Genomic DNA, 19,061 nt, shown 5'->3' with positions numbered 1-19,061 from the left:
TTAGATCTGATGAAGGATTGTGGCCAACTCCAGGACAGGCAGAAATTTGGTCATTCTTACATATGGTGAGATTTTCTTTAAAGGACTCTGGTATGTTTCAGGCTCTCCCTCTCTGGATACTTTATATTTGTGTTCATTGCAGAAGTCATTTTGCTCAGGTGAACACGCAGTTCCGATGAACTGAAGCTGGACATTGTTGGCTGCCACATTTGCCTCCATAACATTAACTGCACAAAAAATAAAATCATTAGCATTCATAGCATTTTGAGACGTCCTGTTAGCAAAGGGTTAATTAGATGGGACTACTTTTAACACAAAAGTAAAATACTGCGGATGTTGGAATCTGAAATAAAAACAGAGAATGCTGGAAATCTCAAAGCGTCAGGCAGCATCTGTGGAGAGAAAAACAGAGTTAATGTTTCGGTTCGTTGAACCTTCGTTAGAACTGCCGAATGTTCGAAAAGAACACATTCTTAAGGATGCGACTATTTGTACTAACTGAAATGCAGCATTTCTCTCATTGGCTCTCCAGGATTGGCCCCCTTGGAGGTTAAGCCACACCCTGAAGTTCCTCTGGAAACACCCAGCACAAGTTCTGAATTTCCAATTTGTAATTCGATCCATTTTGACTTCAGAACCCATAGAGGATAGATCTTCCCAAAAGCCACTAAGTTCCAGCCAAAGTCCCTTACCCCAGCACAAGTGCATCCCTCCGCCAGCTGAAGACCCTTACCCCAGCAATCCCTCCGTCACCTGAAGATCCTTACCCAAGCGCAAGACCTTACCCCGCTCCCGCCCCCCACAGATGGGGCATTGTGTGCGGATTGTTAATGTTATGTATGAATGAAGAGTCTGACGAGATACTGTGAGCTCAAAGTAAAGTGTGACCGTAGCCTTTTATTGCAGGTCTCCAGAATGCCTCTCTAGCCTGTGAGGCCTCCTTAAGTACCTGTGCTCCCAAGGGATTGTGGGATCCCTTCGGACTCCAGGGGATGAGCCCTCTGGTGGCTATACAAGGTTTACAGGTTTACATATATAACAGTTAACATGTTGATTGGGTATGAAGTGAATAGTGACAATGTTGGGACTTCTGGATTTCATCCACCCCATTGATGTCCCTTGTCACACAGGCACTGAACTTGCACGCACCAGGGGGTAGGAAGACCATGATCTGTCTTCAGTAAGTTCCCTCTTTCCCCTCCGATTCCATCCTCACCACGTGTGTCTCTCTCTTCCCCCACCCGTCTCCGACCCAGGCTCTCTCTCCACCCCCACGCTCTCTCTCTCTCTCTCTGTCCCCTACGCCCAACCCATCTCTCCCCCACCTCAGGCTCTCTCTCACCAAGCTCTCTCTGCGCCGCCCCCCCGCCCCTCAAGCTCTCTCTCCCCCCTCAAGCTCTCTCTCCCAATCCCCAAACTCTCACTCCCTCCCCCAAGCTCTCCCCCCCAGCTCTCGCTCACCCCCAAGGTCACTCTACCCACCCCAAGCTCTCGCCCCCAAGAAACTCTCTCTCCCCAACCCCCCCACCCGCCAAGCGCTCTCTCCCTCCGCCCCCCCAGCTCTCCCCGCTCGCTCTTGCTCACCCCAAGCTCTCGCTACCCACCAAGCTCTCTCTCTCCTCAAGGTCACTCTACACTCCCCACCCCGCCCACCACCAAGCTCTCTCCCCCCAGAAGCTCACTTTCCCCCCCAAGCTCTCTCTCCCCCCTCCACCACCCAAGCTCTCTCCCCGCGCCCCCCCGCCTCGCTCTCTCTCTCTCTCTGCTGCCTGCTCTCCCTGGTGCTGTGGGGGGCTTGGGTCTGTGGGAGGCTCAGGGGATGCGTTCGGCTGCTCGGGCCTCAGGGCTGCTGCTGGATGGATCGGAGGCAACTTGGTGTTGGACACATCCGCAGAACAGGGTTCGTGGGAATTGCGCTGGGGGGGGGGGGGGAAGGGGGGCGGAGTCATCGATATTTGTCCTCACTCTCTGAGGAGATTAGAGACAAAATGGATGATGGGCCGAATTGAAATGGTAATGATAGAGGTTAGACAAAGGTTAATCTGGATAGGGTGTGAATGGCGCAGTAATGACGAGCTGCGAGGGACTACTTTTAATTTCTCCATATTAATTTCAACCCATCCGCCCTTGGGGGTTAAAATTCCCCCCGAGAGATGCTGTTGGTGCAGGTCTTGCCCTTTAAATAATTCCTTCAAATGCAATAAAAATATCTATACTTGTTTCAAAACATCTGCTAAAGGTCCCAAATCTCTTTCACTGTCTTTTCATTCAGAAACACCAGGGTCTGATTGTATAAAACTGAAAGACAAACTGACTCAACTCACAAAACTACAGCATGTCAATCTAAATGATGCTCGTTATGCAGTGCTAATTGTGAGTGGAATCCTGGAGGAATGTAATGCCAACATTTCAGTCGGGTAAGTGTCAACAGAGTGAAGTTGGGAAAAGTGTTGATGGTTCAGAAAGGACACGTTTTAGAAATCTCTGACACTAGAATTCAGCAGATTATTTGCTGGTTTTTCTGTTTCTCTGTGCTTCTATAATTTGTTCTGCAGATATTGGTCATCCAGTTTGCGTTTCCCCACAAATGGATACAATCTATTCCTCTTAACACAAAACTGCTTTTTCAAATTAAGTTAATTTCAATCAATATCGGACAAAAATGCGACCCATGAAAATACATCGAAAATGTGTTGCTTAGTTCAAACCTCTTGATTCTAATTTGTATTCCCACCACAAATGGGCTCTGAACAGTGTATTCTGACACTTTCATCGAATTCAACTCCATGATCAACACCAGGTGCCGAGGCGTCACAGCTTCTCCCAGTGGATGCACTGCATCATCAGGCGGAGGCAAAGCAGTTTGGAGAGTATGGCCAGCCAGAAGTAGAAGATCATCAAATATGTGGAGAAGCACCCTGGAGAAATGAAGAAAGTTGTGGTACAGAAATGTAACATCCCTCCCACCCGAAACAACAAGGAGAGTCGGTGCTGACTGCCAGCAGACCTTCTGCAGCCAAAGGAAGAGGACGTGCACTTCAATTTGTCCCAATATCCAATTTGTTGAGCTGGTTCAAGCAGGCGAGAGCAGCTAATCTTCCTGGGCTGTCCAACCTCGACTTGCAGGGAAAAGCGAGTGAGTGTCAGCATCACGGATCGGCCACTTTAAACACAGTTGTACAATCTCATCCACGCCCATACATGGGGAGGCAAGCGATGTTCTGACAGATAGTGTCAGCAACTGAATACCTGATAACAATTCCAGAAATGTTATCTTGTAATAAGCCTAAGTATATCTTTAATGCTTCTGAAATGGGCCTTTTTTAACGAGCTGTACCCATGCAGAGCACCAGCTTTCATCAATGAAAAATACTCAGGTATGTCTGGATACCTCTTCAAATAGTAGGCGTAGCCATGCATTGTTAAAAAGTGTATCAATGGTTAATTACGTATATAAAATAACAAGTGAACCAACCGGCACACACAGGAGCGAGGGTGAACAATGGGAGGTCACATGACGATGACGATGACGCAGATGCCACTCACAGCAAACGTGTGCCCGGCGTCACAAGGTGAAAAAAGTCAATCAGTGAATTGCCATCAGAGTTTGCATTAGCATAACTGAAGAAAAAAGAACGCTGGCAGTAACTGGGAGTGTGAAAGAGGCTCAAGTGTGTGGATCCAGCGAGCAGACGGAGAGAGGAACCAGTCTCAATTGTGAACTATTGATAACTAAGCTAAATGTCTCAATGGAACATTTCGCTTCATAGTTGCTGCTGGGTGGGAGCCTTGGGAATCAATCATAATGCTCATTTGCAATGTGACTCTATGTGACAGGCTCGATGGACCAGCTGGTCTTTTCCTGTTGGTCATTTTTCGTATGTTTGCAAATAGAGACAACAATTTTGTTGATAAATGTGCTGTCAGCAAGAAGCAAACCATAATCGCAGAGGTTTCACAAAGTGACTGAACTGTGCATTGTACACCTTGTACAGTACTTGGGTTTCAATCACATTCATTTAAATAGTTGCTTTGATGTTTTATGGTGTTTAATGGTAGTGTTTTCCTGCGTTGTTTTATTAAAATTGCTGAAGTCGCACTTGTTGGATTAATCAAATTTATTTCAAACAAGTAACAGCTCTCAATTAAGAGTAGATTGTACTCCCTGTTTCTTTACAAACTATCCTCTGTTGATTTGTCACTTTCTTATTTCCTGCTCAGAAGTTTCTAATCGCTGTTACCTGTTGGACATCTATCATTAAGTTGTAGGTTTTCTGTTCCTATCCTTCTCCTTTTCATCCATAACTAGAGGATTCTCCTTTCCATTCTCTTACCTGCTCCAATACTCCTGGAACTGAAAAGCCAGCTGATCTGTTGGTTTCTAGTAAAGCCATGCTCATCCTAAATTATCCTTTTCACCAATTTGCTATCCGGAGTGTTCCCTCTTCCAGATAAAGTTATATTTTTGAAAAAAAAATCTTTATGTCTGAGGCAAAGAAAATTGGTCAGACAGGATAGTCTTCGCCTGATTTAGACTCATATGGATGACCTTGCAAAGAGTAGTGAGAGAGGATTAAATGTAGCGAGAGCGAGGGGCAAATAGAGCAGACTCAATGTGGGAGAAAATGAACACTGGAACTAGAAGAGCTACATAGACCGAGATGTTATAGAATAGAAGCGGGGATGGTGGATGTCAGTTAGAGTACAGGCAGTAAAATAATAATAGCAGGTTTCTCAAGATGTGCTCCTGCTGAGTGCTGCTCCCCATTGGGAGTGCCAGATTGTGGAAGTACCCCTGTTACAATGGGACAAAGATGGACTAAGTGAGTTGGCAAAACTATGGTGGATGGAGTTCAATGTGGGGAAGTGCGAGATCTTGCACTTTGGATGTGAGAAAGAGGAATTGGAATATTTTTATAATGGTGAGAGATTAGGAGCTGTGAAGGAGCAAAGGGATTTGTGTCTATGTACACAAATCTATAAATCACTGCTGCCATTTAGTCATTTCCTGTTGTCCACTTTAGCACTTAGCAGTGCAGTCTATTTCTTTTCTCGTGTATGTGTTTATCCCAGTGATGTGATGATGGTGCAGCACAAAGCCCGGATCATAGGATTACACAGGATATGCGGCACAGAAACAGGCCATTCAGCCCAACCAGTCCATGCCGGAGTTTGAGCTGTCATTGCGGCCTCTGCTGTGTGGCCCTGGAATTGCTGCTGGATTCTTTCAGGCTTGTTGTCATTTGTTAGGATTTTCTGGACAGATCCTTCAATGAGCCCCAATCACACACACTCAGACAGCAAACTTCTCTTCAAGGCTGGGCTGTGGCGATCTGATTTGCCTCAGCAGCTGGAGAGGGAGTTGACCTTTTCTGCTGGCAAGTGGCTTTCTGCTCCTGTCCACCCATGCTCTGTGACTCATCACTTATGCAGCCTGTGTGCTGGCTGTCTGACCCTTTGGGAGGGTATGTATTGGAGTTCCTCAATGGGTGGGGTAAGTGCAGTGTTGGGGGTGCTGCTACTGGTGCTACTACTTCTCAAGTTTCCAACTCATCCTGGGACCAGCCAGTTCCAGAAACCAGAGCAGATCTCACAAAGGCACAAAAAGGACAATAATACAGAAAGGAAATAAGTATAGTAATACTAACACGGTACAAGCAAGTATTTCCCATGGTCCTACTGCTCCTGGACAGTATGTGTGAGAGTCCTTCTGATAGGATCTTACTGGACAATGTTCTGGAAGGAGCCTTGGGATGAAAACCCATTTAAAGGACATGCCCCCTCCTACTTCTCCATCTGTCACAAGCTCCAGGATTCAGTGTCCTTGGAAGGCAATGGCCCACTCCTTAAAGGGGCTGCGGTTCGTTATGGCTGCTTCCCCTCCTCCCATTGCCAGATGCTGCTTTCTATTGTGGACCCCATTCTCCTCTACAAAATTAAATGGGGCTGTTGCATTCTGAGAAGTGATAGTTACAAAGCTCATTGTCAGAAGGGGTAGGGGCTGGTGAGGAAGTGATGCGTATCCTACAGCTGAGGAGGTGGACAAGCTTGAAGCTTTTATCAGTGGGCATTCTTGTGCTATCGGAATGAGTACTGTTCAAAGAAGATGTAGAAAGGTGAAGACAGGTGGGCTTCAGAACCCACACAGAACAATACAGACTGTGAGGGACAAAGTGTACTGAGGTGCCCACAACAATCACCCTGTCCTTGCTGAGAAGCATTGCCAGCCAATGCCCGACATTGCTCCTTCCTAGTGACTCTCTTTTGGCACTGTATCCATGTGTGCTGGAACGTACAGACACCTTCAGTTCCTCACCAATTTGCTGCCATCTGTAGCTTCGAGCTGTTTTTCAGATTTTCCTGCAGAGGAGAAAGTGCAGCACCACCTTCCGTCTCTACAGCCTGCAGCAGCACTTCTGTGCTTGTCTCAAACTGAGAGAGAAAGAAAGAAAGAAAGAAAGAAAGAAAGAAAGAAAGAAAGATAAAGACAGAAAAAAAGAAAGATAGAAAGAAAGGAAGAAATACTTAAATTTATTTGGCGCCTTTCACGCCCACCGGACGTCTCAAAGCGCTTTACAGCCAATGAAGTAATTTTGGAGTGTGGTCACTGTTGTAATGTGGAAAACGCGGCAACCAATTTGTGTACAGTAAGCTCCCACAAACAGCAATGCGATAATGACCAGATAAACTGTTCATTGAGGGATAAATATTGCCCAGAACACCGGGGATAATTTCCCTGCTCTTCTTCGAAATATTGCCGTGGGATCTTTTCAACCATCTGAGAGGAAATAGGGGGCTTTGGTTTAATGACTCATCCACAAGATGGCATCACTGACAGACCAGCACTCCCTCAGTATTGCACTGGAGTGTCAGTCTAGGTTTTGAGCTCAAGCCACAGGATTGGGTCTTGAACCAACAACATTCTGTCTCGGAGGCGAGAGAGCTTTTTTAAATTGGATTTATTCAATATTAAAAACATTTACAACACAGTGATCATTCCATTGTACCATACAATCACCCTTCACCACTTCCAGCAGCAGAAAAAACTCATCACTAAAACATAAACAAGCTCACCACCATTCTGCCACTCTGCACAGTCATTCCTTTACCACATAGTAGTATCAAAAACGAAAGTTTAATTTGTCTCCCAAGATATCATAGAATCATAGAAATTTACAGCAAGCCCATCGTGTCTGCGCCGGCCGACAAAGAGCTATCCAGCCTTATCCCACTTTCCTGCTCTTGGTCCGTAGCCCTGTAGGTTACGGCACTTCCAGTGCACATCCAAGTACTTTTTAAAAGTGGTCAGGATTTCTGCCTCTACCACCCTTTCAGGCAGTGAGCTCCAGACACCCACCACCCTCTGGGGAAAAACTTCCCCTCAACTCCCCTCTAAACTTCTTACCAATTACTTTAAATCTATGCCCCTTGGTTGTTGACCCCTCTGCTAAGGGAAATAGGTCCTTCCTATCCACTATATCTAGGTCCCTCATAATGTTATACACCTCAATAAGGCCTCCCTTCAGCCTCCTTTGCTCCAAGGAAAACAACCCCAGTTTATCCAATCTTTCCTCACAGCTAAAATTTACAAGGAAATCTCCTTGTAAATCTCCTCTGTACCCTCTCCTGGGCCATTCAAATGAGGGAGTAAAAAGAAACATTGTAGTGGTAGGGGACAGTATCATTAGGGGGATAGATACGGTTCTCTGCAACCGAGAGCTTGAGTCCCGAGGCAATGTTGCCGCCTGGTGCCAGGGTTAAGAACATCGCCTCAGGGCTGGAGAGGAACTTGGAGTGGGAGGGGGAAGATCCAGTTGACGTGGTCCACGTGGGTACCAACGACATAGGTAGGAGAAAGAAAGAGGTTCTGCTGAGGGAGTATGAGCAGCTAGGGGCGAAATTAAAAAGCAGAATCACAACGGTAATAATCTCTGAATTACTACCTGAGCCATGAGCAAATATGCATAGGATAAATAGGACCAGAAAGATAAACACATGGCTCAAAGACTGGTGTGGGAGAAACAGGTTTTGGTTCATGGGGCACTGGCACCAGTATTGGGGTAAGAGGGAGCTGTGCTGTTGTGATGGGCTTCACTTGAACCATGCTGGGACTAGTGTCCTGGCAAATCGAATAACTAAGGATGTAGAGAGGGCATTAAACTAAATGGTGGGCAGGGGGGAAGTGGGGGTGAGGGTTCAGGTGAGCAGAAATTTAAAAAGTTAAAGAACAAGGAGAAGGCAATAGAGCAGGGTTGCACTGCTGGAAATGAGCGTGACAGGAAGGGACAGATTGCATAAACATAAAAATGTATCAGAAAGTGGGGTCAAAGCAAGAAAAAATGGTAAAAAAAATAAAATTAAAAGCTCTTTATTTGAATGCATGCAGCATTCATAACAAAATAGATGAGTTGATGGCACAAATAGATATAAATGGGTATGATCTGATAGCCATTACAGAGACGTGGTTGCAAGGTGACCAAGGCTGGGAACTGAAATTCAGGCGTCATTGACAATTTGGAAGGATAGACAGAATGGAAAAGGAGGTGGGGTAGCTCTGTTAATAAAGGATGAGATCGATGCAGTAGTGAGAAATGATATTGGCTCAAAAGATCAAGATGTTGAATCAGTTTGTGTGGAGATAAGAAATAGTAAGGGGAAGAAGTCACTGGTGGACGTAGTCTATAGGCCCCCTAACAGTAGCTAACATAGAAACATAGAAAATAGATGCAGGAGTAGGCCATTCAGCCCCTCGAGCCTACACCACCATTCAATAAGATCATGGCTGATCATTCCCTCAGTACCCCTTTCCTGCTTTCTCTCCATACCCCTTGATCCCTTTAGCTGTAAGGTCCATATCTAACTCCCTCTTGAATATATCCAATGAACTGGCATCAACAACTCTCTGCGGCAGAGAATTTCACAGGTTAACAACTCTCCTGCACCTATTTTCTATGTTTCTATGTTAGCTACTGTTAGGGGGCCGATAGACCACGCCCACCAGTGACTTCTTCCCCTTATTGTTTCTTATCTCCAGACAAACTGATTCAACATCTTGATCTTTTGAGCCAATATTATTTGTTGGATGGAGTAGAAATCAAGAAATAATGGAGGCTTGTAAAAAAGGAACAGCAATAATCATGGCCGATTTTAATCTTCATATTGATTGGACAAATTAACTTGGCCAAGGTCGGCATGAGGAAGAGTTCACAGAGTGTATCCGGGGTGGTTTACTTGAACACTATATTGCGGAACCAACCAGTGTGCAGGCTATCAGATCTGGTACTGTGTAATGAGACAGGCTTAATAAATGATCTCCTGGTAAAGGATCCTCCAGAAATGAATGATCATAGCATGGTTGAATTTCAAATTCAGTTGGAGGGTGAGAAAGTTGGATCTCAAACCAGTGTCCTAAGCTTAAATAAAGGAGACTCCAAAGGTATGAAGGCAGAGTTGGCTAAAGTGGACTGGGAAAATAGATGAAAGTGTAAGACGGTTGATGAGCAGTGGCAGACATTTAAGGAGATATTTCATAACTCTCAACAAAAATATATTCCAGTGAGAAGGAAAGACTTGAAGAGAAGGGATAACCATCCGTAGCTAACTAAGGAAATAAAGGATGGTATCGAATTGAAAACAATGGCATATAAAGTGGCCAATTATAGTAGGAGGCCAGAGGATTGGGAAACTTAAAAATAAATAGCAAAGGACGACTACAAAAATAGTAAAGAGAGGGAAGATAGATTATGGCCCCAAGTTTCGCCATGATTTGCTCCTGATTTTTAGGAGCAACTGGTGTAGAACGGAATATCTTAGAAATCGGAATTCTCGCCATTTAGTTCGCTCCAGTTCAAGTCAGTTAGAACAGTTTCACTTTGGAACAGAATTTTTTTTTCAAAAGGGGGCGTGTCCGGCCACTTACGCCTGTTTTCAAAGTTTTGTCAGTGAAAACTTACTCCAAACTAACTTAGAATGGAGTAAGTGAAGATTTTTGTACGCTCGAAAAAACCTTTTCTACACTTTAGAAAATCAGGCGTAGGTTACAAATCAGGCAGAGGGAATGGGCCGGGGTGGGGGGGGAGGGGGTGGTATAATGGGAAGTTTACAAACATTAAACACTTCAGTTTTACAAATAAAGAGCCATCATCAATAATAAATGATAAAAATATCAATAAATCAACCAATAAATCAATCAAAAAAAATTAATAAGAAATAATTTTTCAAAAAAATCAATAAATAAAACATTTTCTACTTACCGACTGCAGCACCGGGAGCCCTCCAACAGCGTGCTGGGATGCCCCACCCCCCCAGTGTGTCTCTGTCAGTGTTTCTATCTCTCTGTCTGTCTGTCTGTCTGTGTGTGTCTCTCATTCTCTGTCTGTCAGTGTCTATGTTTCTGACAGCGAGGGGAGGGGGAGGAGGGGGGGTAGAGGGAGAGAGAGGGAGGGAAGGGGGAGAAGGGGGAGGAGGGGGAGAAGGAGGGGGGAGGGGGAGAAGGAGGGGGAGGAGGAGAAGGGGGACGGGGGAGGAGGAGAATGGGGAGGGGGGGTGAAAGGAGATGGGGGAAGGAGATGGTGGGGAAGGAGCTGGGGGGGAAAGGAGATGGGAGGTGGGGGTGAAAGGAGATGGGGGGGGGAAAGGAGATGGGGGGGGGGGAAAGGAGATGGGGGGGGTGAAAGGAGAAGGGGGAGGGAGGCTGAACGGGCCGGGCCCGGCTGGGCCCAAGACTTCGGGCAGGGCCCGTCCACAGCACCAGATTTACAGGTAGGTGGCGTTGGGTCGGGTCGGGTCGGGATCGCGGGTCGGGTTGGGGGGGAGCGCGGGTCGGGGGGGTGGTGGGAGGGAGGTCGGTTCGGTTCGGGTCGGGGGGAGGGTGGGAGAGGGAGGTCAGGTCGGGTCCAGTCCGGGGGCGGGGCGGGGGGAGGGGAGGCGGGAGTCGGGTCGGTGTCGGGGTCCGGTCCGGAGGCGGGGGGGGGGGGAAGCGGGAGTCGGGTCGGGTCCAGTCCGGGGGGTTGGGTCGGGTCGGGTCCGGGGGCGGGGCGGGGGGAGGGGAGGCGGGAGTCGGGTCGGTGTCGGGGTCCGGTCCGGAGGCGGGGGGGGGGGGGGAAGCGGGAGTCGGGTCGGGTCCAGTCCGGGGGTTTGGGTCGGGTCGGGTCGGGTCCGGGGGCGGTGGGGGGGAGAGGAAGCGGGAGTCGGGTCGGTGTCGGGTCCGGTCCGGAGGCGGGGGGCGTGAAGCAGGAGTCGTGTCGGGTCGGGAGGAAGCAGGAGCTGGCCGTGGGAGGAGCCTTATTCATGCAGCCCCAGTGAGACCATTCGGCCAGGGCTAGGGGCTGCGTGCTTCAACCCCTCCCACACAGTTTTGGGCGCCTGGAGCTACTGCAGATGCGCGCCCACTGTAGCACGCATGTGCAGAGGTCCCGGCACTGTTTTCAGCGCAGGGACCTGGCTCCGTCCCCTACAGCTCGTGCTGCACTGCGCCGAGCTGCAAACGACCTGCAGGGAGCTGGAGAATCTGGAAGTTTTTTTTAGTGGCGCGAAAAACAGGTGTCCAGGTCGGGACTGCGCCGATCTTATGAGAGTAAACTAGCAAGAAATATAAAAACAGATAGTAAGAGTTTCCACAGGTATATAAAAAGGAAGAGGGTGGCTAAAGTAAATGTTGGTCCCTTCGAGGATGAGACTGGCGAATTAATAATGGGCAACAGGTAAATGGCAGAGACTTTGAACAACTATTTTGAATCGGTCTTCATGGTAGAAGACACTAAAAACATCCCAATGTGGGATAATCAAGGGGCTATAGGGAGGGAGGAACTTAAAACAATCACTATCTCTACAGAAAAAGTACTCGGTAAAATAGTCGGACTAAAGGTGGACAAGTCCCCTGGACCTGATGGCTTGCATTCTAGGATCTTAAAAGAACTGGCTGCAGAGATAGTGGATGCATTGGTTGTAATCTACCAAAATTCCCTGGATTCTGGAGAAGTCCCAGCAGATTGGAAAACCGCAAATGTAATGCCCCGATTTAAAAAAGGAGGCAGACAGAAAGCAGAAAACCGTAGACCAGTTAGCCTAACATCTGTCAATGGGAAACCTCTGGAGTCCATTATTAAGGAAGCTGTAGCAGGACATTTGGAAAAGCATAATACAGTCAAGCAGAGTCAGCATGGTTTTATGAAAGGGAAATCATGTTTGACAAATTTGCTGGAGTTCCTTGAAGTTGTAATGATAAGTGGGAACCAACAGATGAGGTGTATTTGGATTTCCAGTAGGTATTTGATAAGGTGCCACATAAAAGGTTACTGCACAAGATAAAAGCTCACAGTGTTGTGGGTAATATATTAGCATGGATAGCAGATTGGCTAACTAACAGAAAACAGAATCGGGATAAATGGGTCATTTTCCAGTTGGCAAATGGTAACTAGTGGGGTGCCACAGGGACTGGTGCTGGGGCCTCAACTATTTACAATTTATATTCATGACTTGGATGAAGGGACCGAGTGTAATGTAGCCAACTTTGCTGATGAAACAAAGATGGGTGGGAAAGCAAGTTGTAAGGGGGACACAAAAAATCTTCAAAGGAATATAGGCAAGCTAAGTGAGTGGGCAAACATTTGGCAGATGGAGTATAATGTGGGAAAGTGTGAAGTTATCCAATTTGGCGGAAAAAATAAAAAAGCAAATTATTATTTAAATGAAGATAAATTAAAAAAGGCTGCAGTACAGAGAGACCTGGGGTTCCTTATACATGAAACACAAAAAGGTAGTATGAAGGTAATCAGGAAGCCAAATTGAATGTTGGCATTTGTTGCAAAGGGGATGGAGTATAAAAGCAGAGAAGTCCTGCTGCAACTGTACAGGATATTGGTGAGGCCACACCTAGAGTACTGCATACAGTTTTGGTCTCCTTGTTTGAGGAAGGATATACTTGCATTAGAGGCAGTCCAGAGAAGGTTGACTAGGTTGGTTCCTAAGATGAAGGAGTTGACTTATCAGGAAAGGTTGAGTAAGTTGGGTCTATATTCATTGGAGTTCAGAAGAATGAGAGATGATCTTATTGAAACGTATAAGACACTGAGGGGGCTCGACAAGGTAAATGCAGAGAGGATGTTTCCCCTCGTGGGGGAATATAGAACGATGGGGCATAGTTACAAAATAAGGGGTCGCCCATTTAAAACTGAGATGAGGAGGAATTCCTTCTCAGTGGGTTGTAAATCTGTGGAAGTCTCTGCCTCAGAGAGCTGTGGAGGCTGGGTCATTGAACATATTTAAGATGGAGTTAGACAGATTTTTGAATGATAAGGGAGGGAAGGGTTATGGGGAACGGGCAGGGAAGTGGAGTTCAGCCCAAGACCAGGTCAGCCTTGATCTTATGGAATGGCGGAGCAGGCTCGAGGTGCCAAATGGCCTACTCCTGTTCCTATTTCTTATGTTCTTATATACCAGTGCAATCACATCTTTCCTGTAACATGGTGACCAGAACTGCATGCAGTACTCTAGCTGTGGCCGAACTAATATTTTGTAGATTTCAAGCATAACCTCCCTGCTCTTGTCTTCTATGCCCCAGCTAATAAAGACAAGTATTCTGTGTGACTTCTTAACCATCTTATCTACCTGGCCTGCAACCTTCAGGGATCTGTGGACATGTACTCCAAGGTTCCTTTGTTTCTCTATACATCTTAGTATCCTACCATTTAATATGTATTCTATTGCATTGTTAGCCCTTCCCAAATGCATTACCTCACACTTCTCCCAATTGAATTTCATTTGCCACTGTTCTGCTCGCCTCACCAGTTGATTGATATCTTCCTGCAGTCGACAGCTTTCTTCTTTATTATCAACCTCACAGCCAATTTTTGTATCATCTGGAAGCTTCTTAATCATATCCCCTACATTCAAGTCTAAATCATTGATATTTACCACAAAAAGCAAGGGACTGGGAGTTGCTGTCAAAGTAGCCTTGATGAATTGCTGCAGTGCAACTTATAGATAACACATTCTGCATCGGGGAGAGTGGTACCTGAGTTTTCAGAATCTAATGAATAGAGGGAGCAAGGATAATCCTGGTGGTCTTTTCACATCTTTCTTTTTAGTGTATATATCTGTAAACAAAATTTCAGATGATGTGACATGATGAATATAAAATATCTTACAAATGTTTTATAGCAATGGGCCCTGCCACAGGGCCCCTCAGGACAGGAAATTTGGGCACTCCCGTGGTTGCACATGCAAAGGAACTTCGAGTGTGCTGTGGGAGCATTTGTTTCAAATTCTGAACAGTTCAGTTCCAATTTAAAGTAGGAATCTTCATTGTCGGAAAATTGAGTTATGCTTATGTAGAACATGCTAACATATTTGCTTTTCAAATAAATGTAAGTATTTTATATATTAGCATAAATACAGATTATATTATGACAAGGACTGAAGTGCAATAACTAAGTAACATATTTGGAAAACTTTCCCAGGAAAAGCCACATGGTGTGATTATTGCAGCTGTGACTTGCCACACCCTCCATCAGCGTGACACGTCACAGCAGTGGTGCAAAGTCAGTGGGGTAGAGTGTGACTTTGTGCAATGATGTAAAACCAGTGAGAGCGAATCGGCAGCCCGGTTTACATCTCTCCCGAATTTTATTATCCGTTTTACACGAACGGACAAAGTTAAAATACACCCGACTGTCAATTCCTGTTTTATTATCAGGTCCAGTGCTAACTGTCTGTTTATTTTACAGCCTGGAGTCCGATCTACATAATGTACTGATGAATGTCAACTTTCCCGAGGACAATAAAACCTTTGTAACTCCGAATGTCAAGGCCACTGTGATCAAAGTGAAACTGACATCCAATCTCGAATTTGTTGTGACTGCCAATTTCTCTTGGGTAAGTGTTTCCACGATTAAAAGTGTTGGAGAAAGAAAATGTTACATTGTGTGTCTGGTGATAAGGGGATCACAATTGCCCCTTTCTATAAGGCCTCTGCCCGCCTGAAAGTGGCGGCCATGGGTTGTTGGGGAATGGGCGCCAAACCGCGGGGGACTGGCCGATGTTCGCGGCATTGACCTCATGGGTTTTTCGGTGGTGAGGATATCCGCCCCGCTCCTGCAGATATATCATTAATGACAACATCAGAGCGTGCCGGAATGTAAATTCACCTCAAATTCACTTCCAGCCAGCTGTCGGAACCAACGACAGGTTTTTGAGTCGATACACAGTGCTTGCTCAAGACCGGCAGCGGCCTTTAAAGGCGTGTTGCATGTAGCAGCATTCTTGTCGGGGAGATTTTTTTGACTTTTCCAAACATTGCGAGTTACCTTGTTGACAGCGGGATTGAGTTATAGTGGGCCAGGCTCTTCAATCTCTACAACAGGGAGCGGTGATTGTGGAGGCTCTGCTTATAGAGGAGAACTAAATGGAGTTAATGCTGGCAGCGAAATGCCTCCTGCACATTGTGTGTGGCAGGGAGGCATGCAGGAGAAGGCGTCGCTGGATCCAACGGCTGGAGATGCAGCAGGCAAGGGACGCAGCACACATGGCTGAGGGACATGCAGAAGGCCATGGAGATGGAGACAGAGCTGAACCCAGAGAGGTGCCCCAGGAAGGACCTCAGGAAAGGCCTGCCGTCAGGAGGAGGGTCAGGTACGCTGACCCCTCGCACAACATAGTGGGCCTGATGGACAGGAGGCAGCATGTACAGGAGGCAGATGCTTTCCAGCAGCAGGCTGCAGAGGGTGAGGACCAACAAGAGTAGGAGGGAGAAGGGATTGAGGCAGCTGTGAGAGGAAGAAGCCTGCAGAGATGTGGTAGCAGTAGGCCCTATCGACAAAGGGTCTACAGACAACAGTTCTCATACATGGACCTGATGGATGACCAGTATCTCCGGAGACTATAGTTCTGCAAAGACATCATGAGGGAGCTGTGCAATCTTCTGCAGCCAGACCTGCAGCCTCAAACAAGGTTGAGGACAGTTCTGACTGTCGCATCAAAGGTGACTCTCGCACTCAATTTCTATGCGACTGGATCTTTTCAAGCTGCAACTGCAGATATCTCGAACATCTCCAAGTTTGCCGTGCATAACTCCATCCGTCAGGTTACAGATGTTCTGTATAAGAGGAGGAGGGAGTACCTAACCTTCCCCATGAGCAGGAAGAAGCAGGTGGAGCGGCAGACTGGATTTGTGAGGATTGCGGGCTTCCCCAGGGTTCAGGGCACCATAGACTGAACCCATGTGGCATTAAGGGCACCATGGAACAGTCCAGAGATCTTCAGAAACTGAAAGGAATTCCACTCCCTCAGTGTCCAGCTGGTGTGTGACCACAATCAAAAAATCATGGCAGTTGATGCCCGGTATCCTGGCAGCAGCCACGATGCTTTCATCCTGTGCCAGACCGGTGTGCCAGGTGCCTTTGCTGGGCCAAACCAAGATTGCGGCTGACTCCTTGGAGATAAGTGCTACCCACTCTGCGCTTGGCTGCTGACTCCCCTTCGACACCCCAGGACTGCAGCGCAGCAATCGTACAATGACTCGCATTCAGCCACCAGGTGCAATATTGAGCAGACCATCGGAATCCTTAAACAGAACTTTATTTGCCTGGATCGCTCAGGAGGAGTGCTGCAGTACTTGCCTGAGCGGGTCTCCCTATTCATGGTCAGCTGCTGCATGCTTCACAATCTGGCAATCATGAGGACACAATCATTGGAGGACGAGGCAGCATTACCACCTGAGGAGGAGGACCATGAGGAGGAGGTGCAGGAGCATGACGTGCAGCAACAGGCGAGGAGGAGGAGGCAGAGGAGGAGGCACAAGAGGAGGACCAAGATAGGGGTCGCCGGGCACACAGGAGGCAGCGTCACCACCCAAACCCTGCAAAGGGAATTCCTAAACCATCTCACTGCTGCTCGTTTCCACTGAGTTCTTGTTCACTTTAGCCTTCAGCTGTGAATCTCCATGGGCAAACCAATGAGCCCTGTCACACAGTGTTCCCCACAATCAAATGAGAGATCTGCACAGATAATCAAACCCAAAATAATGATTTATTACACCAGAAATGATGGATCCAAAAAACATACACAGAATCAATTCTCACCCTTGTGCATTTCCTTCGAACCCCTCTTACACATTCCTGTTCTGGAACTACACTGCAGTGTCTCCACTGGCTGCATCATGGCTCTGGGGAGGCTGCTGTGTTTCAGGTGTAGAAGATACAGATGTCCTTCTCCGATGCCCTTGACCAGCTCTGGCCCTGAAAGGGCTGGCTGCAGACTGGGCCACATCCTCCTTGGCGCCTTCAGTCGGAATTGGCTGGGACAATTCCACGGTTAGCAGCAATGGCTGATTGGCAGGTCTCGGATCAGGACTACTGTGATCGTGAGAGACCACATCAGGATCCTGCCCCGATGAGCCTGCGCCACTCTCCCGGGGGCAGCACCTCACCATCACCACCAATTTGCTGGAGCACGTCGGTCGGGTGGCGTGGCACCGGAAGGTTCCTCATGGACCGTGGTGGACCCAGCCACGATGGCAGCAGTCAGATCTCACGTGGCATCCAGCTGAGACTGCATGAGAGCAGACACAGTCTCGATGCCACCAGAGACAACAGCAGTAAGATGCTCCGTGACCTGTTGCCGAAAGTGCATGAGAGCATTCTAAGCTTCCAGGCCAGTGGCCATTCTCCCCCAAAGCAGCACTCAGACATTTGTTCCCTTGAGCCTGTGCTGTAATGGCAGCGGTCACATTGCCCATGACATGCGGCATCACAGCTGGATCCGCACGGTCACTCTGGGACTCCACCATCGTCTGCACACTGGCAATGATGGGCTCCATGGTGTGGGCAGAGCTATCCACAATGCAGGAGGCAGACTCCTCCATGCTCCTGACCACTTGAGACAGGCTCTCGGGCACCCTTGTCATTGCCCCCAACATCTGGGAGTGCATGGCCTCCACTCTTATTTCATAAGCCCCAACATCGATCGACTTGTCTGATTCCTCTACATCAGAACTCGCGTGTGAACTCGCCCCCCAGAGAGATAGCACCCGAGGTTCCCTTTGCCCTTCACCATGCTGCAGCCCGGTCAGCCCCGGTGCATTACCCAGTGCTGACCCCTCTCCGAAATCTAACTGTAACGACCGCGTACTCCCAGTATCGGAGCTGGTGCGTGCAAGTGTAGGAAGCAGTGATGTGGTGCTGGCAGCAGTGATCCCTCTTCATCATCCTCATCGGACATACCGCCAAACTCTGCACTCGGCTCCAGGGTCTCGTCCTGACTCTGGCTCACACTCGGGGTCTCATCTGTAATCATAGATGTCACAAGGGGTCCCGTCAGGGTGAGGTAGGGCGCTGTACCATGTAGCGAGCAACTTGCACACAATCATAAGCAATTGAATGGTAGGTGCTTGGACTTTCAGGGAGAGATGGCATTAAAGGAAGGCCTTCACTTACCCATGCTGCCCCCAGCGGGATCCACACGACCGGCGGCCACAGGGAATGCAACATGTGGGCCCACTAGCCACTGCACCCTCTTCTATATCACTCAGCAGCTGGATATCGGCTCGTTCCAACAGTCCTCTGTTGCTCCAAACGCTTGTGCGAGACCTTTGCCTGCAAAGCAAAGGAGGGTTGCTGAGTAGCAGTGTCATGTGATCTCGGCAATTAGTGCAGGTGTGGGTCCATTACATGCAGGTATAACTTGATACGTCCTTACTATACAGTATAAATGCACACGAGGTCCATGCTTGAGAGAAGGTCAGTCTGTGACCTGTCCTTTATCCCATAGCACTCAAGTGATGAAGGTGGGTGGAGCTTCCCCTTTTATACCTGAAGGTCCAGGTTAGGAGTGTCTCCCAAAAGTTCACCACCTAGTGGTCATTATTCTTTTAGTGTGTAACTTGTCAGTTTATACATGAGTTACAATGCTAGTTGAATACATGACATCACCCCCCACCCCCCAAAGTTTTATTGGGATCACAGGTTGAGTCTCTCTGGTGGTTTACGCTCTCTTGTAGAGCGCCTGAGTTGGGGCTTCGGTTGTTGGGCGCTGGCCTGAGTGTCTGCTGTTTGCGGTGCCTCAGG

At 47.6% G+C, this 19,061-nt stretch overlaps 1 protein-coding gene across 1 annotated transcript in view; it reads left to right on the top strand.

The window, feature by feature from the left end:
* The first annotated feature begins 14,525 nt into the window (after nt 1-14,525).
* LOC139278720 (adhesion G-protein coupled receptor G5-like) overlaps nt 14,526-19,061 on the top strand; it is a 166,389-nt gene continuing 161,853 nt past the window's right edge. Inside the window, exons 1-2 of the mRNA XM_070897792.1 lie at nt 14,526-14,549; nt 14,727-14,874. Coding sequence (XP_070753893.1) covers nt 14,755-14,874 — 120 coding nt within the window. The 5' untranslated portion in view covers nt 14,526-14,549; nt 14,727-14,754. The remainder of the gene's footprint in view (nt 14,550-14,726; nt 14,875-19,061) is intronic.

The sequence above is a fragment of the Pristiophorus japonicus genome, chromosome 13, assembly GCF_044704955.1.
Source record: "Pristiophorus japonicus isolate sPriJap1 chromosome 13, sPriJap1.hap1, whole genome shotgun sequence".
Classification (NCBI taxonomy): Eukaryota; Metazoa; Chordata; class Chondrichthyes; family Pristiophoridae; genus Pristiophorus; species Pristiophorus japonicus.
Note: the sequence above shows the minus strand (reverse complement) of the source record. Positions and strands in the feature narration are given on the sequence as shown.